This window comes from Gavia stellata, chromosome 4 (assembly GCF_030936135.1).
Source record: "Gavia stellata isolate bGavSte3 chromosome 4, bGavSte3.hap2, whole genome shotgun sequence".
Classification (NCBI taxonomy): Eukaryota; Metazoa; Chordata; class Aves; order Gaviiformes; family Gaviidae; genus Gavia; species Gavia stellata.
Window position 1 is genome coordinate 26448269 of NC_082597.1, and position 24419 is coordinate 26472687.

Sequence of the window (24419 nt, forward strand, 5' to 3'; positions counted from 1 at the left end):
CTATTCCTTTGTTACTTTTTAATCCAAAGCCATTCCGTATTTTGGCCTCCTGTTGTTAAAAATGGACATTGTTTTGTAAGGAAACATGCCTGCTAAAAATGATATAAATTAATTATGTGTGGGTTTTTTCCTTCTAATCAAAGAGAAGGTGCCACTTTTAATATTAATCTTCTGCACAAAATATTTTTTTCAGAAATCTGAAAGCTCTCATGACCAACTTGAAACTGAGGCATAGTTAGTTTTAATTTCTGACTATGTCAGAGAAGCTTCCTTTCTCTTCAACATCTGTGCAAACTAGGATTACCTCCAAATGGACAACCTCAGCGGTCGAATAAAGGATTAGTCAATATTGCATTGAAAAATCAACTTTGAGGTATTATGATGAATATCAGAAGGTTAGAATGATCATACCCTCATGAAGGAAAGGTTCCCATTTGATGTAAAATAAGCCAGTGTAACAACAATACGGTGCATGAAATTTTCAGAAACATGTTCTAACCCATGGGTGGCTACTGCACTTCTGATGTCTGGGGCATTTTTGGGATGCAGCATTCAAAAGAGCTGTCAGCTGAAAGTGGATGCAGCTGGAGAAAGTTGGAATCTGAACCTCAGAATGGAGTGGGCTGCCTGCAAATTACAATGAAGGCCCACACAGTGTATTAGCTTTTTGCTGTCTGAACCAATAAAAGTCATGGTAGCTAAAGTAAAAAAAAAAAAAAAAAAAAAAAAAGTTTGGTTTCAGTGGTATATAATGTCTCTACCTAAAATGGGAGCACAATGATGAAAGACACCACATTCCTCACAGCTGACCAGGGCTCAGAGCCAGCAGTAAGTGTATCAAAAAGGGTGCACAGCTTCCAGCAGCCAAAACACCGGGCAGCACTACTGCAAGAATCCCTTAGACAGAGTGCTCTGGCAGGACTGCTACAGGCTTCTGGCTAGACTTACTGTCATTCTCCCAGCACCTATATTAGTAGCCAATCATTTGACATTTAGGAACACACATATATATATTTATAAACCAGAGTCTCTGCTTGAACCCTATCACAGCCAGGATTCATTTCTTAAAGAGAATCATTTTACAAACACTTTAATAAACAATGATGTGTTGTTACTTTCTTATCTCATAGACTACATTTACAAAACGTTGCCTCAAACTCTTTTACAGAATTTGCATGTTACTAGCATATTATAAAGCTTCTATACTTACACCTTAATCCCTTGTATTTATTTAAGTTCAGTGGACTCACACATTGTTGCTTTCCTTTGGCCAACGTGTGTATCTGCCTGGACACTGGTGTTTTTCAGATTCTATTAACATGACATAATTTATTCCAGCAAAGTTTTAATTTTAGCTCACTGTGTAATCAGTGCGTAATATTTTAATTATTGTAAGGTCTAAGTCAGCCCAATAAATACCACTCTCCACTGGACTGTATGTTCTGTTTATATGACTAAAAAGAACATTTGAAGAAAGGTATGTTTGGTAACTTTATGGCTAAATGCTATATTTTGATTTTAACTTGACAAAGCTCAATGTCCTTATCCTTTTGTTATGAACAAATAAAGAATTTCCCTTTCTCAAAGAAAAGAGTGCATTTGAAACAGGGGTTTTACTACAATTGTACAGAGGGTTTATTTTAGTGACACAAATAAATAGTTTGTGTGCTCTTCTGCTAGAAAGCATGAATATGTTCTGCTAATAATTAGGAAGGAGAATACATATTGTTCAGAAAAATACACGATGCATTTAGATTTTCTAACAAGAAACCACAGCATCACATTAGAGAGCAGCATTTATTTGGGTATGTCAGAAACTGATCTGTCTGGTACTGAAACCAATGATGTCTGTGGCATGAGATTAGGCATCTACTTTCAACTAGCAGGCAAATAGCGAGGCTTAATTGCTAAAAGCAAAATTAAAAAATGATCAATACAGTGTATGTTTCTGGTATACATTTTCTTCCTAAAACTACATGAACTTTCATTTTAGGAAGCAGAACAAATTTAACAAACATTAAGTATGCTTGTAACTCAGTATGCTCCAAGGATCACATTTCTACTTATTTAGCTTGTTTAGGAATCTCCTTGCTCAACAACATACAAAAAGAATGCTTCTGAAATGTATGTTTTACTTGTCAAAACATTGCCCAGGACTCACATGACATACATTTTGCATTAAGAAACCAACCAGATTTGTATAGTCAGCTATATATTTGTACCAACAGTTAACCAAAATGATTTTTGGAAGAGAAGTTACATCTGCTGGATTTGAAGCTATACATGTATTTGTATGGTAACCCGCAAAATAGTGCTGTGGCTAGCCTCACCATTATTATTTTGCACAATATTTTAAATGACTGACTGACTGACGATAGAATGATCTTGTGCTTTTGCTGGCATGCTAGGATCTCCAGTCCTGCTTATTTAACCTTACCTCCACAGGGTTGTTTACACTTTCAGAACCTGATTTCAATTTACTTTAATTTTCTCAGAGACTTTTGTATTTGTAAAAGCTGAGCATCTCGTGACCTCTCTATTCCTGACATTTCCTTTACTCTCCACTATGAAAAAGAACAAAAACCCCAGTGTCCCATTTCTGTTCCAAAAAAACTAAACTGCTTCCTTCAGTGGGTTGGTCCTTGTAATTGAAAATGGCAACCAGATGTTTACAGAACACACCAGCAATTTTCCTTGAGGCCTTTAGTCTTTATAATTGTTTGCTAAAGTTAGCTGGATTTCATGGAAACTTGTCTAAGGCTGTAACAAACAGCAAGTAGGGTCTCCTCCTAACTGTACTCTAAACAATTAAAAATAAAAAAAGGAAATAAAAGTAAAGTTAGAACTAATGCTACCTACTCCTGTTAATGTATTTCAAACTCCATAGAAAACCACTCACTAAGGGAGGAGACTTGGTTCTCTTAGCAGTGATTTTTACATGCCATCCCATGAAAACCATCCCTATTTCAGAGTATGTTATTTGCTTTCTACCTTCTGAAACTTCAGCTGGCTATACTCTAAGCACCACTGATTTTGCACTCCCTTCCCTTTTCCCCACTCCTGTCAGGAATATATTCTCATAGATTTGGATTTTTTGAGAATATTTTGCATTTTAAGAAGATGCTGTGAACTACATATTGCTTGTTCCTCAATTATAACCCTGAGTCACCACAGCTGATTCACACCTGAAATCTCTCCATCTACTTTAGAAACCAATATGTTTTCCCTCTTCAGTTTCTTATGTGCCTGATTCTTTCAAGGCTAGTCATAGACTTCAAGAAGTCTGTGAGTCCATCTTGTTACCCCACAAGGGGACACACTACACCCAGTAAAATGTCCTTACCTAATATTTCAAGACATCTAAAACTGAATGCTCCACAGCTCCAGGGGATCCATTTGATTACTTCACTAGCCTTACCCCCAAAACAGTTTTCTTAATATCTAACACAACTTTGTTGTTGTTGTTGCTGGAGTATTTCTGCCCTATTACTATGGGGCATGAAGAACAGATTATTCTTTTTTCCTTAGCAGCAGACTTTTTTAATATTTTATGTTAACAATTACCTCTGCTCGCCCAGTCATACCAGTCTTCACACTCATTGAAGAAAGAGCATCACTGTATCTCCCTGTCTCTACCACCTCCTCTCATTGACACTACTTTTGCTGATATAGTATGCCTTGGAAAATGAGAAGCGAATGTCTGACAGTCACCAGACATGGCCCTGGGGGCCTCCAAAACCCACGGCTGTAGTTTATTCTCTAGACTAATTAGCAGCCCTGAGGAAACTATTACTGGCTGCGCTCATGAAGTAGCACTTCTGCAAGTTCCTACCTTGCTGCTGGCCAGATGTCAGCAATTAAGCTGATTCTTTTGCTGATTTAGCTTCTGGTCAAAAGTATGACTAGTGAGGAGTACTAGAGGTGATACAACATGCTAAAGGAATAGCATAAAGATATACAGCAAGGTGCATGCATTTCATCCTAGTTCTGACAGTGACTCCTATGGTTTTTATCCTAGTTTCTCCATCTCTAACTCTGGTGTGGCAACATTTCTCTGCCTCCTACTCCTACTGTGAATAGAAGTGAACAGACACAGACATTTTCTTCCCATGGAAAATGTAGATTTCCTTTAAAGAGCAATTTTTCAAAAGGATACCCAACAAACCAAAATGAAAGATTGACAAAGACTGACTTGGAAAATTGCTTTTTGGGAGAATCAAAGCAGAATTTTCCTTCATCTGTCCCCAAAAGCTGCTTCAGTCATGCACCATCCAGAGAGAGACAGAAACCTGCAGCTAGCATCCCTCCACGTCTGCTGAACACCTGTGCTTGCTCCTGCAGGCTCATGCTTCCTGACATTCCCCAAGCAGCAGCTTTTTACCACTTGGTACAAGGAAGCAACAGAGCACTCTACAGAAAGCCCGTGAGGGAGGCAGCAGAGGCCGCATCTGCTGTAACAATACAACAATTCTCGAATCAGCATTTTACAGCAAAATGAGTTACGTCTGAATATATTCAGGTTGCTTTAACAAAGAGGGGTTTTTCACTCCTTGTTATAATACCTAAGTAATGCCATGAGATTCCACCTTAAATGCCAGACATAGCTCTTGACCCCAGCACGTAAAGAGAAGGGCCAAGATTCACTTGGATTTGCTCCCACGGATCTGTTGTCTCACTCATCCCTTCCTGTTCTTGGAGCAGCTCCGCCCAAGCACCACTCCCATATCTGCAAAAAGCCAGATCATCCTCATAGTTAGTTGCTGGAACCGGGGCTTAATTGACACAGCCAAGTACTCAAACACAGCATGCTCTTAAAATAGTAGAAAACAGAACAGAATTCAGTGCATATTGATAAAGTCCGCAAAGAGGAAATAACTTCAGATCTAATATTCTTTGCAATGTATGTAAATTTAAGGATATATATAGCATATGATCTCCACTTAACAATCTCAGGTGAATGAATAGGACATGAAGCTGGTATTGATTTCAGTGGAAATAAATATCAAGACTTATTGACCTAAGAGGTATATATTGACCAAAGCTAAGATGGATTCAATAGTTATCTATGGAACAACAAATCACAAAAAAAACAAAACAAAAATCAATATATGTACTGCAATGATCTTTCTAATGGCATGGCTAAAATTTCATCTTCAGTGAATGTCACTCAAACTGCAACCAGAAGCCATAGTAAAGTTTAAATTCTTAACTGTAGTATTCTAAAAGTAGGAAATGATCACATAAAATCAGTACTATGAAAATAGTTTATGATTCTTTTTTTAAAGTCACCCATTGCAATTGCACAAAATTCCACCAAATTATTAAAATTAACATTCTAAGGCAGCAGAGAGCATTTGATGTTATGCTGCACTCAGTTTGCCAGCAGCCTGAATAGATGTGCTTTTTTCCATGGCCAAACTGACTGGCTATCATCAAGGTTATGCAGCATCTTTTCCATTCTAAAAGCTAGCAGTAACAACAGAATTTTCATGTTATTTCAGAACTAATTAAAACTGGCTGGTCAGATTTGTAGCATACAACTGTACATGTTTTTCGGAGCCTGCAGTTTTCTGAGATTTGTGTAACTGTTAGTAAAGGTGAAGAATTGAGAAATGAAGGAAATGCCTGTTAAGGGAGGGTCACCATTGACTAATGAGGCAGGCACATGGAGCAAAGGACAGAATAACCGATGACTCCAGAAAGAAAGATAGAAGTAGTTTATTTTTCTTAGAACTTGTCATCTGGGAAAAGTATGGAATTCAGGAAAGGTTCAGGCGGCAGACAATAACTAGGGAACGTTATTTCTGGAGGGCAGAAATGCATTTTAATGCAACAAATTTCTGACATAAAACTTTCCTGTTAAAAAATGTTGTGAAAATGTTGGCAGGGCATCACGGAGCCATAGGGACCCACAGATCGTGTTAATCTTTGCTGTGGCCCCAAAGATGGGAGCTTCTCGGACTGCAAGGACAGGGAAGAAGGCAGAAGACTATGGAAAATATTTGGCAAGTACTTCTCCAGTGTTTGCCACTCTGGGAGGACCTAAGGGTGCTCTGAAGCAAGGCGGCTCATCCCACTCACCTCTGATAGAGCAGCACAGCTCTGTGCGGGGCTCGGGGAAGGAAGGTCTGCGGCTTGTGCAGCTCACCACAGAAAACCTCCCAGGAGAAAGCCTGGATGTGTGGGGCTTTCTCACTCCTCCTTCTGATCCTTTTCTTATTTTCCATTAAGTTGTATGATACCGGTTTCAAAACCGCTCCCAGGGTGCAGCAAAGGCAGAATATGTCCCAGAGGCTATGTCTCTGTGAGCAGATTCTCACATTTTCACAAAAAGGAGGAGGAAGGATGGAACAACACACCAAGAACACCTTCTTCTGCCTAACTGGCAAACAAAACAAGTGTATCATTTATAGATGTGATGGCCAATACAACCTGATATCTTTCTCATCAGCCGTGATCTAACTTCATTTGAACTGCTTGTTTCATGATTGACTTACCACAGATACTGGAGATACTGACTGTGCTTAAATGGATCTACCCCAGCAGCAGCTGCATGCCCAAGGTGGCAATCCCAGCTTTTCGCAAAACTTGATAATCCCGCCATCACACAGTACTGCCTCTCTACCTCCATCCTAGCAGTAGACTGAGATATGTTAAACCTTACAGAAAAAACTGGCTCATTTAAGGCTGCCGTAAAAGGAAGACTCAAAGAGCTCAGAGCAGGCACAGATTATCATTAGTCCATGGGCTTTTCCCTCCATGTGGGTTTAATTGCTAAGGAATGGTGAAAGCACAGCTACTTTTTGTTCAGCCAAAGCTGCTTGAGAATTTACTGACAGAGCTATTTTTCAGTGAAAAAATAGGGGTTTGAATAATTCATATTTTACTGCAGAAAGCATCTGTACAGATTTTGCATAGGAAACCCATAAATCACAGTTTCTTTGCCTGAAAAAAAAAAAAAAGGTATCCTTTTCCTTTTTAGCCAACTATTTTCCAGTTACCAAAACTCAAAATGTTTTGGCTGGTCTGTAACAAGGGAAAAATTTCCACTCAAGAAAACTATTTTCCTGATGTTTCTCTCTGACAGCAAAGAACTCAACACAGTGCTGCAGCCCAGGTGTGAAGGATTTCTCTGGAAGATCAGTGTGCAGAGCTGTCAAATTTGGGTTTCAAACAGGAGCAGAACTGGTTCCAATATTAATAGCGGGCCAGCACAAAAAAGTTAGGAATGTTTTGCGGTGAATTTTTTTCCATATATGACTTCAGCTAGATTCTTGGCTCTCAGCCATTCTAAACAAAAAATCCTTTCAAAATTAGAGTGAACTTTGAAAGATACACGAGTAAGACAGACTGCACAAAAATAAAAGCACTGGATAGCACTGCTAAATAATACCAAGTAAGAAGGAATGACTCTCTTTATAGATTTTTCACAACATTCATGATCTATGTTTCTCAGCCCATTATCTGTATCTTTTTACTAAAGGCTTCAAGGAACATAGTTTTAAATAATTTGTAACACTCCTATTAGGAAAATATTATGACAAAGCACAGGTCAAAATACCCTTCTCCAAAATAAGGAGTACTATCCCACCCAGAACAGTAACCCCCATCATCTACCGGCAAAGAAAAATAACTCTGAGCGTAACTTGCTCAGTTCTAAGAAAAGATCATTGGTTTGGTATGCAGACATGCTCTTTTACTTACTTCTTGTTTTTAAAACATAACTTTAAAGCTAGGCACTTACATAACACAGGGAATAGTTAAAGGCAGACTTATGTTGCCATGAAATGGAATTAGTAGAGCATTACTCTTTACCTTAAATTGGCAAGCATTTGACTTTTTTACATACTCCAACATCTGCTGGAAGCTGTAGGATGTTTCTGGAAAATACCTGAAACCTTTTTATTCTTTTTTTTCATTACTGGAAAAATACTATGGGAAGTACAGCTGCTAGCCTGTAAAATATAAATACCCACAGTTAAACTGATTTCTGCAGAGGCAATGTTTGGAGGGTAAAAACCTGTGTTGGAGAACCTGAACCTCAGTTGATCACTGTAGCAAAATCTAGTACAGTGATTTTTTTCTAAGTCATAACTGAATTTTGCATATCCACTTCCTTGGCCACATGAAACAAAAACATTTCACAGAGATGTTGCACATGGTCCCCAGAGATGCTATCTTTTCTTTGCAGCCCATCTGACATTAGCAAAGCCTGCAGACACGCTGTGTCTTGTCACTCTGAGATGGAAAGTACTCAAGGCAAGGAGCGGCTGAAAAGTGCCTAGGAACCAGATTAAAATAAAAGAGCGAGGTGAAGACAATTTACTATTTTTTGGTACAGCCTTACAAGAAAACTGCACGTACCTTATTGTCAAGAAAGTTTCTTCAAGAAACTTGAAATTAGTCGTTGAATTTTGAGCAGCCTCACTCATGCAAAATAATTATGTTTTTCATCTGTGAAACTACTCTGATTGGTTAAAGGACAAGGCAAAATTGAGCTCTTGGGTAACCCCAGGAGCCTGAATGATGCAAGCGGCACTCCCCTTAGCATGAGAAATAACCAAGCACAGCATTTTTCTACTGACAGAATGGAGGCCTGTTTATTTTTTTTCAAAGCCTTCCAGTTCCAAAATTGACTTCCAACAGGAGACCAAATTGAGATTGCAGTTTCAGTTCATACCTCTAAGGTGTCCAAGAGCACTTAAACATTGTCAGCATATATATAATTGGTGCCCAAAGCTCCTCTATCAGGCACAGTATAACTCTACACCACAAAGCTACAGTCCCTTGTGCAAGAGATCAAGCTTCTTCAGCAGCCTGCTTTAAATGTGAATCAAATTTCAACAGGAACTAAGAACCAGCAGTAATTTACCCCAGGATCTGCAGCAACTGCAAAATTCACTTCTTCTGTATCGTGTTCTTTAACAAGCTTAGTGTGTACATTACAGAACAATCAAAACATTACCAGAGGAAAAAGCATACATTCATGCATAAAGCTTTTCCTTAAGAGAGAAAATGAGAAAGAACCAAATGTACCAGGTATTTGTTTTGTTATGAAATGCTCTACTGATAATCACTCCATTATTATATTGATAAAGTTGGTATGAGAAGTCGTCAGGAACCAAACTGATCTGATTTGCTTGTCAAGACTATGAAGAATCACTCTGCTGCGTTTGTTTACAGAAGGAAGTGTCTCATGGAAGAATCATCTAATTGTGGAAAATTAGCTGCATAACTGGGAAAGGCTAGAATTTGGCTTGTATCCTTATTCGCATCTAGAGTTTATAAGCTTTACCTCTGTGGAAGAACGCTGGATCAATAGCTAACATTTAGTAATTAACGAATTAACTAAGTCCAAGTATTCTTACTGTGATAAGGGCCCTTGAGCCTGGGATCTTCCATCAGTCTCCTGTTCTCCAGGACTGTAACTGTATATCCATGTTTTGCCAGGATGCGCTGACAGAGCTGACGGTCGGTTTCACGGTGGGCGGGAGGTGCGTACAGAACTGCTCTTCTCGTACGGCTTCCAAAGTACTGGAGAATGGAGTCGTTGATCTACAGAAAACACAATGCAACGACAATGGTTGTAAGATAGGACACTCCTCAGCAGTATAATATATAGTTTTTATTTTTCACAAAAAGAAACTAGTAACTTACTGTGACAATTGGGGAAACATTTCTGGTACAATTAAGAATTCTCTTCATATCAGGGACTTCTGACCACAGATTCCATTTTGTTTGCCTCTCTGTTTTTTTCTACCTTCATTTTGGACTGATATTGCAAGGGTTCAAAAGCTCAGGGTATCAATGGAAGATCTTTAAACTGTGGTCTTCCCTTCATGGAAGCACCTTTGGCTGAAATCTGGGCTGCTCTGGTGAGCTGGTAACAGTACTTGCCAGCTGACTTTGACTGTGGCCTCAGGCTGATCTGTGGGTCACCTAGCAGAGAAGCCTTGGTGGGTCCCATGTTCTGGGACCCTGTTCTAACTGTTCTAAGGAACGTGGGTCCTACACAGATGGTAAGTGCAGGGGTTTGAGTTCTGCTGTGCACTGTGATTAAGAAAAGTAAGAAGAGTACTGAGGTAAAAGCATGCAGTACTGTAGATTGCTGTGCCTCTAGAAAATTAAATGTAACCTTGTCAGTACCTTATTTCCTTATTAGTCCAACATGATCCAGCCCAAAGGAGGACTGGTAGAGAGACTTGTATATAGGAGCAAGTGGAGAGGTATATGTCTCCAATGAATCCCAAGGAACTCTTGGGTTGTCTACCATTCACTGTCTTCCCACATAGTGCCTAGGGACAATGACATCCAGAGAAAACCCTTCCTCTGTGTAATTGCCTGGGATATGAGCTTCGTGCAAGAAAAAATGGAAAAGAGCCACTCCGAACACACAGAGTGTGAGCTTGACATTAAGTTCTGAAAAGAGCAAATTACTGGGCCACTGTCATCAAGTCTTCGGGAAAGGGGGATATCTTATCTCTTACATAAGGCATAAAAATAGGATACTCTGTGTGGGAAACAGGTCACTAATATCTGGAATTGTCTAGCTGTTCTTCTGCAATAAAAAAAACATTAACAGACAAGATTTTCTTTTGGTGAAAAGTATTTGTCTTTAGGATTGAAACATACCAGCATTTAAGGGATTAAATTCAGGACATGAAATTAGTTCTTAGCAAGTTCATGAATTTCAACCTGGCAGTAGATAGCAGTCTGTCCTTTAAAAACTATGTTATTCCATAACTTCTAATTTTAGTAAGCTTATCACTGGAGATAGGAACTGCTACGCAAACAAGGCACCACCATTTTGTGCACAGTAGGCCACACTGAAAAGAGACAGATGCTTTGATATAAACAAATGTCATTCAAGATGTGTCCAGTTGTTTATAGGCCTGGGATCTAATGATAAAGCCACTCTTCTCAGCAGTCTGTTCCCTAATTACAGGATGCACTTTTACATTACGCTTGGCTGAAGTGTAAGCTTCTCTGTGACAGTGAGGAGCACGAACTATTTCAGAGCCTTGAGCCTCTAACACCTCGTCTGCTTTTGCTCCAGAGCAGACATCCCCTGTGGAAAGGGTTAACATCATCAATGAGGGGACCCTGAAAAATATTTCAATACCACACTGTCAGAGTCTTCCACGTATATTTGCAAAATGTGCAACCCCAAACTACTTTAGAAACTGCGATATTCAAGTAAAGGTTGATCACACGCTGGCTGGAAGAAGCACAAATAGCACAGGGTGAAGTCACAGGAACTGCATTAGGTAACCTCTCAGATGTCCTCCCCGGTGTCTCAGCTTTTTTAAAACATATTAATCGGGTAGCAAGCACAGCATTAGAGTGTCTCAGATTGCCCTTCCCCACCACAGCACGTGCCATTCTTTCCCCTTCTGCCTTTGCCCCTTCCTCCTCTCCTCTCCTCTTCTCTCTTTCCTGCTCTCCTGCAGCGCCAGGGCAGCCCTTCCTTTCCATTTCCCTCCCTCCCTCCCTGTTCCTAAATCCAGCCCTTGCCCCAGCCCCCTCCTGTGCTCCCTCTCCCTCCTCCTCCGGGCAGTCCAGCCAAACACCTCCCACTTTCCGTTTCACTTGCATTGCAGAAGAAAATCAGGAGAGAGAGACACCTCGTGCTTTATTTTGTGAGCAAATCCAACGCTCCATCACACATGTGCTGCAAGGGCCAGTGTTGAGGGGTGAACTGAGGACACGTGAGGAGAACAGCGGAGCTGCAGCGCAGGACACATACCTGTCCAGTTTTAGCTGGCGATTATGGCTTGTCCCACTCCCGTCCCTCCCGGTGCAGCTGGGAGTGCTTACTGCCTGGTGTGAGGGTCCCGCCTCGGACTTGGCGGCACTTTGTGTGCACCCCTTCTCACTAACAGTTATCATGCTTTTTTCATGCTAACAAAAAACACCTTTCTTTGCAAAAGTGAAGCCTCCTGCAGTGTCACTCCTTAAGCTTCAAACAAACTTTAAGAGCTTCTGTCTCAAGCACCCAGCAACGACTTTATTTTCCCCTGCGGGCAATACTCCAAGGGCAGCTCTCCCAGGGCTCACCCCAGCCCTGCCGCCGCCTCGCAGCCCACGCCTGGTGCAACGGGCCTTGTCATCCCTGGGTGCCAGCGGGGCCTGGGAACCGAGCTGTGCCCCCGCCGCTCCCTCCGCCTGCCCGGTGAGGCACAGGGGGACAGGAACCAACTGGCCTTGAGGCATCCTGAGGGCCCCGACGGTCCCTGGGGCCGGAGGCCTCGGTCGGTGCCAGCCTGCCTGCAGCAGGATCTTCCAGGGGAAGGGAGCTCTCCCTCCCGACTCCACGTGACTGCTGAGGCAGATGGCACCTTCCCCAGTTTCCTGGGGATTAGCAGAAAGTTTGGCAATGGCAAATATTCAAGAGAACATTGATAGTAGCATTAAAAAAAAAGGAAGTTCAAGCAATGGTGGTAACCTAGGTCACTTCCACAAAACACAAAGGCAAACGTCCCCACGCGGCTCCACGGGGCCAGCGCAGCAGCCGCCTCCCAGCAGCTGCCTTTCACAGGCACCCAGAGGGCTTGCGACGGCCCTCGCACACGGAGCACACCACTAGCTGCTCCAGAGGGCTTTCCTTGGGACTTGCAGTCCAAACACACATAAAAATACTTCAGGCTGCCGGTGTCCAAAGCCTCCCGACACAGGGCTGGGAGGAACTGAGCAGGCCTGGTTGGGGACATGCTCGCCTGTGCCCCCAGCCTCCCCTCCCGCTGCCCAGGCACTAGACATGAGGCACTTTTATCCACCAGCTTCCCAAAATGCCATGATGGGATCTTTGGGACACTGAGACAATTCAGGGTCTTCAATTTAACAGCTTGACCTGATGTCTAATTCGGTACTATTAAATAATATGAAGTAGCTCAACACCTTCTACGGTGTTTGCTTGAGATCCATGCGTAGTGTTGCCAAATTTATTTCCTCTCCCCTTTCCTTTCAGAGCTATTTGCAGTCCAGGTTACAAGATGCAACATGTCTTCTCTGTTTTCTTGCCAAACCAGTGCAACGCAGGGTGGTGTTTTTGTTTTCTTTTAAACTACCCGTTAGCTACACAGAATTTAAAAAAAAATCTGGCCAACTGTAGCAAGTGATTCCATAATTTTTTCCAAAGATCTGTATAAAATGCCTTACATCACTGGCCATGCTGATCTAGTTACTACTGGATGTTTTTCAGAATTTCCAATTTTATAGCAATGGCAGTCATTTTTATATACTTAAAGACTCTGCTGGTTTTTATAAAATGTTTCTCAATCATAAAAATGCAGTCTTGGGCAGAGAGCTGGCATAAAAGAAGCAGAGTGCAATAGATGAAAATAAGCTGTTCACATATTTTGATGTTTTATGGTTCTGATTTTTTTGGCATTCCTATAACTTTCATGTGTAGCAGGCTTAGACCAAAAAAAATGGGTCCATAACATTTTGAATATTTGAGAATAATTGTTAAACAGTCAAATGTTTTCATGTCCCAACCATTTTTTAGCTCTTGCCCAGTTTTAAGTTTCAGGCTATTTGTTAGCAGGTCAGTTTATTACAGATTCAATACACCTTATGTGAAAGGGAGTAGTAAAGAACATCTGTGGCCCATGTCTTACCTAGAGAATAGTGTGGCTGTCTCCACAGAAATTAATGAGGCTTTACAGCAAAGCTGAGATTTCCCGTATGATTTAGGATGAGGCCTATGTCAGCTTTGACATGATATATCTGCTCTTACAGCTTGCAAACCATTGCACTTAGCAGAGTCACTGACCTCATTTTAGTGCAATAGGCTGTTACACAGATGATCCACAGCCTTAACAACTGGTCTAAACAAACTACAATGGGCTGTAAAGTGAATAAAAATGCATAAAAATTAATTTTGTAATTTTGTCTTCAGTTTATAGAATAACATGAAAAACACAAAAGAAAACAAATTGAACTCCATAAAATTTATTATGAATTTTTTAAAATTACCAAATCAAATGTATATTCCTCTGAGGTCTTAACAAACGAGATAAACATCCCAGTTTATATAATATGAAAGCTCAAGAATTATGTAACCATTCTTGTTTGACTGAAAATAGACATCTATTATCCGAGTTGCAATTCTTAGTTCTGTCTGCCTGCAAGTTTCACATAGCTGTGAAGTTCTCTGTTAAAGAGAAAATGTTTTGACTTTCTCCTTGAAACCACTTTATCCAATTCTAGATTATGAATGTGTAAAGATATAATTGATTGTATTAGTCTCTGAAGCTTTCCTCTATTGTACAGAATTTCTGGGTTGTTCCAAAAATCCAAAATCTCGTCAGTAGTTGAATCTTATCATATATAATTACTGTCATTGTTTTGGCCAAGAAGAAAATAGCAAAGATATTTCAAGTTGAGGCGAGAAAAACAGTTCCTTGGCGTTTTTTCAGATTCCAAGAAGACTGCATAATTCCATAAATATTGATGCATTGTCTCTGCCTGGCAAGGAAGCAAATATACAGTTTGAACTGTAGCCATAGAATTTCATTGACCATCTCTTCAACTGCAGAAGCAAAATTCTTCTTCCTAAAATAATGGCCCAACTCATGTCTGCCTGGGCTTCTCTCAGGGAAGAACTCAAAATCTGTGAATCATCTTTTCAGCTTCCCAGTTCTGGTGGCGTTAGTCCCTGTGTTGATTACAGGCAGCCACTCTTTTACACCAAGCTAGCCAAGACTGTCAGAGTATTGTCCAATAGCTTCAAATAACTTGTCTGCAGCTTACTTTAACCCCACTGCTTTCTGCAGGTACTGGGCTGCTGCAAAAGAGATATATGAGCCACTATGCAAACCAACAGGCCTTTGCATGACAGGGGAGTGCAACAGAAATACCATGAAAGAGAACCAATCTTATATAAAAAATACTGGCACCACTTGCAATGTTCACAGGCAGCGAACTGCCTAAATTCCCATTTAGCCAGCAAAGGAAGTGTGTATCTACCTTCGCTGCTAAATACCACCTAGCAAAACAACATTACAAAAAATCCATGAGTGGGACTCCTAGCGATAATAAAAACTTGGCATGTGGTTCTAATGCCCTAAGTAAGTCGTTCATTTACAGGACTGTGCAGACCTTTATTAATTCCAAATGTGACTTTTAAATTCTTTTTCATGTTTGCATAAAAGTTCATAGAAATAGTAAGTTGTTCATACTACCGTTATATTTGAAGTGCACATAGCTCCTGTATCAAGAAGTAACAGAGAAGTTAATTTCCTGTTTCACTTTCTGGAGGATATTTAAATGTGTCGGGTTTATGTTCCGTTAGATTTCCTAATCAGAAAGGACTGGGTTGTAGAATGAAATGGTTGGAATGTAATTCTGCTTCCAATTGTTTGCTGAATAAACACAGAATAAGCAACTAGATTATTGGCACTACTTTGATGGCTACTTTCTGACAACTCTGTAAATCGAAGAGCAAAACTGGAGTTATTTGCATAGTCATCACCAGCACTCTGAGCTGGAAGTACAGAGGTATTTTATCAAAATGCCTTTGCTTTATGATTGCACGTAGTTCACAGTACCAACTGCCTTGTCTTGCGAACAGATGATGAGCCAATCCTACCATCTTATCAAAACAGCTACTTTTGAGGAAAGGGCTCCAATGAAGTACATGCATGAGACTCTGCCTCCATTTCCCATTTTCTGCTGATGCAGCCTTCTCAAAGTTCCCTTCCTGCAAAGACTCTCCACCCTGCCCCTCCTTCCTGACTGCTACCACAATAAAATAGCCTTGTCCTTTATCGCCAAAATATCTCTAGCTATCTGTGCAGTAAAAAATAGCTGTTTCCTCAGTGCCTTTTGCATTTTACATTGAAAAGGGGAAAAAAAAAATCCTGCTTTTGTAGGGTGCAATGTGAATGTTCCAAGGAAACCAGTTGCTGACACCATACCATCTGTCGATTGCCTTCTATTAACAGAGGTTTCATACTAGTAAAGTTCTTTGTTCTTTCGTGAGGAGAAAAGAGTTCTCATCCCCCTACTGTATTCTATAAAATAAATAACCTTTTTAAGATTAAACTTACTTTAAAAATGCATCAAACCTTATTATGCATAATGTAATCTTTTCTATCCAGAGGTCTCACCACACTCAGTTTCTGCATGATAGCAAAAGTCACCCCTTCTCATTCTATCATCCAGCTTCATTTCTCCTTTTTTCACATATTTACATTTCAACTAGCTTTGCCTTCTTTTCGTTCCATTTCCATTCACATCTCCCTTTTTCTTCCCCAGCACAAATCCAGCCTACTCTGTGCACAATCTCTTCGGTGTCTTTTAAGGATACTATTACTTTGCAGCCATAGTTCCCTGCTCTGCCTCCTACATCTGCCCCAGCCAGTGTGTCCTTTCCCCATGCCTTCTCCCATGATGCTCCTCACCTACCCCCTTCCTTTCCTGCTTATTCTGACTGAAGCAAGTATATTCCACCCAAAAAATCAATAGAAAAGAACCCAGACATATGCCTTTAGAAGGTGAAGTTCATCAGATTTGTTTTAAATGTCTACAGTAAGTCATGACGAATTTTGCATTAGAGGCAGTTATTTCCATTGACTGTGAAGTCCTGCTTTCTGGCTCTGACAAGATAGAGTGGAGCACTCAAGTAAAGAGAGGATAATTCACTCTGGATGTCCAGAGTTCTAAAGTTCTAGTAACAATTTCTCAGCTTTTCAGTAATTTCACTCCCAATTTTCAAATAGAGGTACCTGGGCCTGTAACCTGTGCAAGATTTTCAACTGGATCTTCCTCTAGATCTTGGTTAGGATGAAAACATGAGGTTTCTCTTTTTTTTTTTCTTTCTTTCTTTTTTTTTTCTTTTTCTACATAGTATCTCTGAGATGTGGCCACATCAAGCTGTCATTATCTTGCATCTTTCATACTGTCCACTCCCAGTAAATGATACCCTATCCTACTTGTTCAGAATGAAGCCACAGAACACCTTTTCTCATTCTTCCTGTTGGCTCACCTCATTATAGCTCTTCTTGGAGATACACCTTTTACACCAAACATAAGTGGAGGGCCTTGAAAGTGAAGGCAGCTTTTTTTCACCATACCTGCTACATTTCATTTATTAAGATGCCAGCCTCACCCACTCATTAAATTCTCATATAATTGGCTGCATGTCTTGTTTGGTTTCTTCTTCTCAGCTGGCCTTAAATGGCCAGGGGATGTGAAGCAATGCTGTCATGAATATCCATGAAATAATCTCCTTCCAAGACCCATCTTAAAATTTAAAAATTTAATGGTTTTTATGCATTGGCCATGGTTAGAAAGCTAGTATGCTAAAACAGTGCCTACCACATAAGCAATACCGTTTCATTGCTTCCTCCCAAGAGCAGAAGTACTACGTCTACCTGGGCAAAACGCACTGCTGTGAAAAGACACCTAAGTTGGCTCTGACTGAATTAATTCAGAGAGTGGAAACACAGCATAACTAGCTAATTAGCTCTTCTCAGAACTGGCTGAGAAGCAGAGCTAAATTACTTAAGAGGAGTGTAACGATTTTACATCTGGCTGGTACCAAAGGTATTTCTGGCACCATACCATGCCAGGCAAACCTACACACAGGACTTGTATGGGCTTTTTTTGTTGATACCTATTTCAGTTTTGATGCTAGAGCACCAACTCTTCTCCTTACTATATATATTCACAACTATTTCATCATGCAGGAGGTAAGTGTGCCTGGCTGAACCTGAAGACAGCCTGCTGCTGGATGTGTTATCTCCCTCTAATGCCTTTAATGTTGGAGATTCAGAAATAAGCCTTCTATTTTTCATGCTACAGATATTAACATTTAATTTTATACTAGAAAATGTTGACCTCTGCTCATGTGAAAATAAGGCTACAGGACCAGCTCTCCAGCAGCTTTTAAAACTCCTGTAATGTGTGATACCTGAGAGAGAAGTACTATGAGCTCTGTCAGGTTTTCCAGACTAGGAGTGGAATCTGCACTTTGCAATTTAAAAAAGACAGCTTGCGCTATGTGCCTGACAGTAATGGCTCCATCCCAGGGCATCTTGGATGTAGTTAAAGACATTTACAGATCAAACTGGCAATTTCCAGCCCCATGCTTTTCACAGAATCATTTTTCCGCATTTGTCTGGAACTTTCCAAAATGAGGCGAATTTTGAGATCAGAGATGCAGTGGCAAAGCTGCACTTTTCCTCAGATCTCTCCCTCCACTTCCCCCAACGGCTCATAAAAGGTGGCAGCTTTTTTTTTTTTTGAGGCACTTAGTGCTGTGCATACTCTGAATGGAGAAATTATCAGACTTTGGAAGGGGATTTTGCTCGTGCAACAACAACCGTAACCAAATTCTCACAGCAGGCTCAACATAATACCGATTGTTTCCCTGAAGGAAGCGAGAATTAAACCTGCCCCTACCCAGACAGAAGAGATTCTGCAGTGTGACAGATGCTATAGCTCACAACCCAGAAACACTGGGTGTTACTAAAGAATGTTATCTCCAGCAGGGTTTTCTTTTCCTTAAAACTTATTCATGAACTTCGATTTCGTAAGACATGTCATAGTGTTTTCTTTAAGTCACTGTTTAACTGCACAATAGATTTTTTTTAATATATTTGCTTGCTGGACTTTTTATAGAATAACAATACATGTGTGACTAGTTAATTAAAAGTGTGAATAATTTGGACTATATTTTGAAGTATTTTTCCAGATTAATAGAAGAAGATTTAAACCAGAGCTTTAATGAAAACTTGTTTCCAAACTAACTACTGTGGGTGGGCATGTGACTGTAAAATAAGATAGAATAGAGTTTCAACCATGACATCTGTCTTAGATGTTACTGGGTACCCAATAAAATCAAGCAAGATAACAGTTCAGCTATCTGAATAAGCAGTGGGCAAAACCACACAGTTCAAGAACACACTTTCAAAGCATAGTGGTAGAGATATTTGGAGATGTTTTGCCTTTCTGTTCCCTGAGATTATTATTCAGCCCACACAACCATCAGAGTAGTCTCTGGAAACAGAGAGCAACTTAGAGTAACATCCCAACATGTGCAAGACATTTTGTTCATCATGCTCTAGAAGAAACTTTCAAGACGCATAGGGAGCCAGCTATGGGTGGTCTTCAGAACTTGAAAAGGAATGTGTTAGAGTAGCACAGCCCTGGAAAATATACCTTTAAGGGTAAACATATGCATTTACATCTGTACTATAGGTTCAGCATGTGCGTGTGATAGTCACATCCAACCATCTATGCTGGAGGGCAGTAAGTACAGCATGTTGTAAAAACATAACCTTCCTTCTCGTTTCAAACAGCCAGCACACCGAGTTCAATGTCAATCTGCATTTTTCTCAGGCAAACTCGGAAAGAAGAAATTAGAGGCATTTTCAGCCAAACAGCATACTAGCAAAACTGCCATTATTTCACCAGTTCTTACAGACTTTAGGTAGCCCAAAGTAAGATATGAAATGTTCTTTGCCATTACAATAGCAATGAGTAAAAATAAATTGACTGCAAGTGTCAAAAGCTGTAACACAATGCGACCCGCATCTGTCAGCTGTGCTTATTTCCCTTTAAATTGTAATTCTTCATGTCACATTGTTGAACAGATCCAAATCTGGGTGCCTAGTGTACTAAAAGGTCATAAAAATATAAAATTATAACAAATGCAGCATGGAGTAGATTTCTGCAACTCATAAGATAAATCTCTCTGACCTTCACAAGAAAAAAAATCCATTTTTTAAGACTTAAGGTTAAAGAGTTCATGCCCAAGTTATTTCACAGATCTGTTTTTGATTGTTGCAGAAGATGCACTTTATGACTGCTCTCCTAAAATCAATATTGCTGACCTTTCAGACTGTGAATCCTGTCTGATCAAAGAAGCAGCCTTCTAAATTTTTTTTTTAAATTTGAGCTGCTTTATGTGGATGCTGTCCACAATCTGTGAAGTCACAGATTAGTGTTTATAGTCCTGATACAGTTGTATATGAGATGCCAGCATAATGATAATTTCACAGTGAGATATCTGCTGCGCTATTAGCAGCCCTCTGTAGGATTGAAGAAAACCTGAAACATTTGTGCTAGTGCTGATCACAAATTCCAGAGTAAAAATAACTACCTCAGTCTGGACCATTTAACAAACCACATTTTCCAACTAAAATAACAGTGTCTGCATTTGTTAGGTTTTAACACCCATTCTAGGAACCCCATACAAAATAAACATGAGGTCAGGTAACCTAAGGACAAAGTAAAATTTGTAGGACAAAGGTTCCAAAGTAAATAGTGTGATTTGAAAATGTGAAAAGCATTTTTTTATTTCTCAAATGCAGTTAAGTTCATTTTTTCAGCAGAATCACAGTGAAGTTCAAAACTGACCAGCAGATAACTTTAACACAGGGCAGCTGCAGTCCTGATGCTAATTAACAGCCTCAGTGACTTTCATGAAACCCCACTGGCTCCTGATTTACGTGCCTGTACTGTAAAGCCTCTGAACCAAATCCTAAAGCCAAAATAAAATACGGTCTGTGCAGCAAACTGAAATCTCCCTGGAGTCACAGAGCAATGCCATGTTGCCGTCAAAGATTTCAGGATTCCTGTGTTAATAACACCACACTGACGAGCTGGTAATGGAGATGTGCTTGTGCATATGCCGCTGTCATTAGATCACCCATTTGTTTGTATACAGATCTCAGACTTCCAAGCTTAGGCTAATTTTAGCTGGACTCAGATGATCCTGCCACACTCGCTTTGCTAATTATTGCTCAGCACTCTGCTCCAGCTGACTTACCTTTTTCACTGCCTGTGAATTACTGCCAGGGAGGAAGCAGTGAGTGTTGCTTGGGGAGACCTCCTTGTATCTTCCTTGCTGTGTTTTAGTTAGTTTGTCGGGTGCAATCCCCTTAACGACTGCTGAAAGAATGCTGCTGGTCATGAGAGGAGTCAGGGTCTGGCAGAACAGACAGATGGCCACCACTAAGGCCAGAAGGAAGGGACGAGGGCGACAAAGCCTGCGGCACCTGAGGACTTGCCCACAAACCATGGCCTCTTTGCCGTCCTCACTTCACCCTTTGCCACATTGCAGATGCAGTCCAAGTAGCCACGTCTTGCCGGGATAAAAAAAGTCAAAGGCACGCTTTACCCAAAACTAGCGAGAGTTTTCCCCATTTCTGCTGCTGAGTGCTTTCCTGGTTCCTGGCAAGAAGTCACGGGTTCCAGAGGAGCAGAGGCATGGGAAGTACCCTCCCATGGGGGTACGGGAACAACCTGTGGAAAAACAACAAGTGAGCAGTGTGCCATGGGGCGTTCTGCAAGGAGCCGTAGTGAGCTCATCCACACCGCGCTCTCGGGAGAGCAGACCTGCCGGCAGACAGGTGAGGAGCAGAAATCTTCACCCCTTTGCAGAAGGAACTACTCAGCCAGACAATAGTATCCAAGAAAGCAAGAGGTTAAAGCTTAAAATGTCCTGTCCACAGCTGAACAGAGTAAGAGAGTGTACCAACTTCGTGAACAATCATTTGCTGTTTTTTTCTCTTGCGTTCTCAATTCCCACTTTGTTTTTACAGTTTCCTTCATTCCAGTCCTTTTAAATTGCCTCCTTCCTGTCAGCATGCACAGCTTTCTCTCTAAAAGTGATCATTTATCTGAAAACTGACAGACTATGTAGATTTTAGTTTGCATTTGTTTTGTCCAGATTGCGAGTTCAAAGTTAGGTTTACTTACTCGGTTCTTATCCTGTTAGAAGTTTTCCGTTCTCCTCTAATGGGCTGCTGATTAAAACCACTTGGAACAACCCTGGCTCATGATCCCAGCTCGTCTCACACACTCAGAAGGCAGGCACACGCACATACACACGCCATCTGAAGCCAGTTGGACCACAGATTTCATATAAATAAAGGCTGGACTGCTCAGAGGGTGGGGCTAAACTAGCTCTGCTCTGAGCAGGCACGGGGTTTGGAGACGCAGCCTGAGATCTGGATGGGGAACAAGAGGTGTCCTTGCTCACACTGCATGCCTCGAAGCCACCATCACTGCAATTTTTAGAAAACTGCTGTTATAGCAATCAGTCTAATTGAAACAATGTTAATATCTTGCAGGCAGTAGAAATCTGAGCAGCACCTGCAATATTTTAACCCAGATTAACAAAAATGTTGTAAAAGGAAGCAGATTTACTTGGATATAAGCGTCACTGACAAAGCAGTTGTCAGTAATTTTCCGTAGTAGATATAATATCTCATAGCAGTGTATAAATAAAACTTCTTACTGATGTCAAAGAGGGAAAGAAAGGAGGGCGGACAAAAATACTCCAATGGAAGCACTTAGTATCTAAGCCACAGAAGGTCTTAGCTGCTACTTCCCCCTGCTGACACAGGACAGGGACGAGACAGATGGGAACAGTTGAGGAACTCTGTTATCTTTATATACCTAAACTTCTCATATAATCAAGTTCTTTTAGCTAAAAATATCTGTATACAAGTCATCTATTTTATCCTCCATCCTTAGTTATTTTTGAAAAGTTCTCCCTACACTGCCTCTTATGTAAGAAATGAGCATTGTTATAACATTGAGCCAATCTACACAATTCAACAGCAGCAGCAGCATTAGCAAGTTAGAGGCCTATATACAGCAATGAAGAGTAGAGTATATATTTGTTTGAAGTGTTGGTCTTTATTCAGCTTTCAAATCCTTTTTTTTTTTCCATACTAAAACTGTCAAATTGCACATACAGAAAAATGCCATAGAAGTGATTCAACACCTTGTGCACAATCTCAGCTATCACATGCACTGCATTTTAGTTTTCTGTCTGGGGCTGTAGTTGTCTAAATTAGACTCCTGGGTTATCCTGAGCAGGAAAGGAGCACAAAACTTTCCTGTACCCTCCCATGGTAGATGCTTGCCATCCACACAGAAACTCCCAACTCTGCTCTCTGGAAGACATGTTGCTTGTGCTCCCGCCTTCCCAGCACAGCAGCTTACATCCTTGGGCCCTGCTCCAGCCAGTCTGTGCTGCAAAGCCTCTGGCAAGCCAACAAATCTGGCTAGCAGACGTTGGAAAACCATGGGTTGCCTGCAGCTGGCTTCGGGGTAGGTCTATGCCATACAATGCAGAGGGGTACCTAGGGACCTGGTACATTCAAAGGAGGATTGCAGAGACACTACGGCCAGCCTGGGAGCCTGACAGTAACCCATCAGCAGAGGAGGAGCGCATAGTAGAGTTGCTTTATTGTTTTAAGAGATTGTCCTGTGGTTTTTGAAATGCCCTGATTTCTGGGCCCACAACCACCAGCTGTGTGGGTGGCATGGTTGTCAACTTCTCCCAAATTCTTAGTGAGGGGATTTTAGTCAGAGCTTTAAGTGCTATTGCTAGAAGACTTGATTAAAACCAGTTTATAAAGATTTGGATTAATGGCTGCTTCATGATGTGGAGGTCATACCCCCTTGCTACAGTCCCACACTAGAACAAAGTAATCCTTTCTGTCCTCAGCCCCTGCTCCCTCAGTTACCTTTCAGCACAGCAAGTAACCATCCTCTCCCTCCAGCCCAACATCATTTTCCCCTTTCAAGCTCATAAGTGGGGTCTTTATGCTCACATTTTCCCCAATGTCTCAGAGTCAATTCATCCTTCCTGCAGCCCGCAAGATCAGTCATGGGCCCCAAGTCTTCAGGACAAGCTGACAACATTTATTCATTTACTGTACCAAGACGGATACTGCAAAAACAGAGATGAAGGGATATCTGCAGAGGGCAGGCAGACCACTCCCTCCTGTATACTCCTGGGAATCAGCCTTCTGTTCATTTGCTTTTTCCAGATGTTCCAAGGCGTGAGCTGGCTTTTTCCCTGTGTTTTGTGGTTTCTTTTCATGACAATAGCATGTAATGCACATTTCTTAAGCTGTAAATACTTTTCTCAATCACAGCTAGAGTGCAGTGAACATGATTCCTGTCATCTTTTGAATCAGGATTCCACCACATCTCTGGGCTTACATGTCTACTGACTTATCTGGTCACATTCTGAGACTTCAGAAATTAAGCCAGGACTATTGCAAATGGGGACTAATTCCCCTGGCATTAACCAGTCCCTTACAAAAAGGACGTAAGTGGATAAAGTGTCAGGCGTCCTGGGTCCCAAACTCATGTGTCTTCAGTGCATAATATCCAAATAACCGCAGAACACAATTATCTGTAAGATCGGAAATATCCAGCTAACTTGCAGGTATATGTAAATACTGCAGAAATCTTAGGAGAAAGCTGCAAATCTCTTTCTGACATACAAAACAAATCTAGTATTCATTTCCTATTGGGGATTCCCAGACCTGTTCCTTCCCATGGCTGCTCCCATTGCATGGATTAAGGGCTCTCTAGCTTGCTTACCTCTCCCTACTACTTCCACTCACTCAGGGCTGCTTTCCTGGATGCTCCCTACAGCAGCC

The 24419-nt window shown here is 41.0% G+C and overlaps 1 protein-coding gene across 2 annotated transcripts in view; it reads right to left on the minus strand.

Moving 5' to 3' along the window:
- Window positions 1–21031, minus strand: part of CPED1 (cadherin like and PC-esterase domain containing 1) — a 160054-nt gene extending 139023 nt beyond the window's left edge. For both annotated transcript variants that reach the window (XM_059816930.1, XM_059816929.1), the window contains exons 1-2: window positions 20780–21031; window positions 9369–9555 (exon numbers count right to left, since the gene is read on the minus strand). In XM_059816930.1, coding sequence (XP_059672913.1) covers window positions 9369–9555; window positions 20780–21031 — 439 coding nt within the window. The remainder of the gene's footprint in view (window positions 1–9368; window positions 9556–20779) is intronic.
- Between the last annotated feature and the right edge of the window lie 3388 nt (window positions 21032–24419).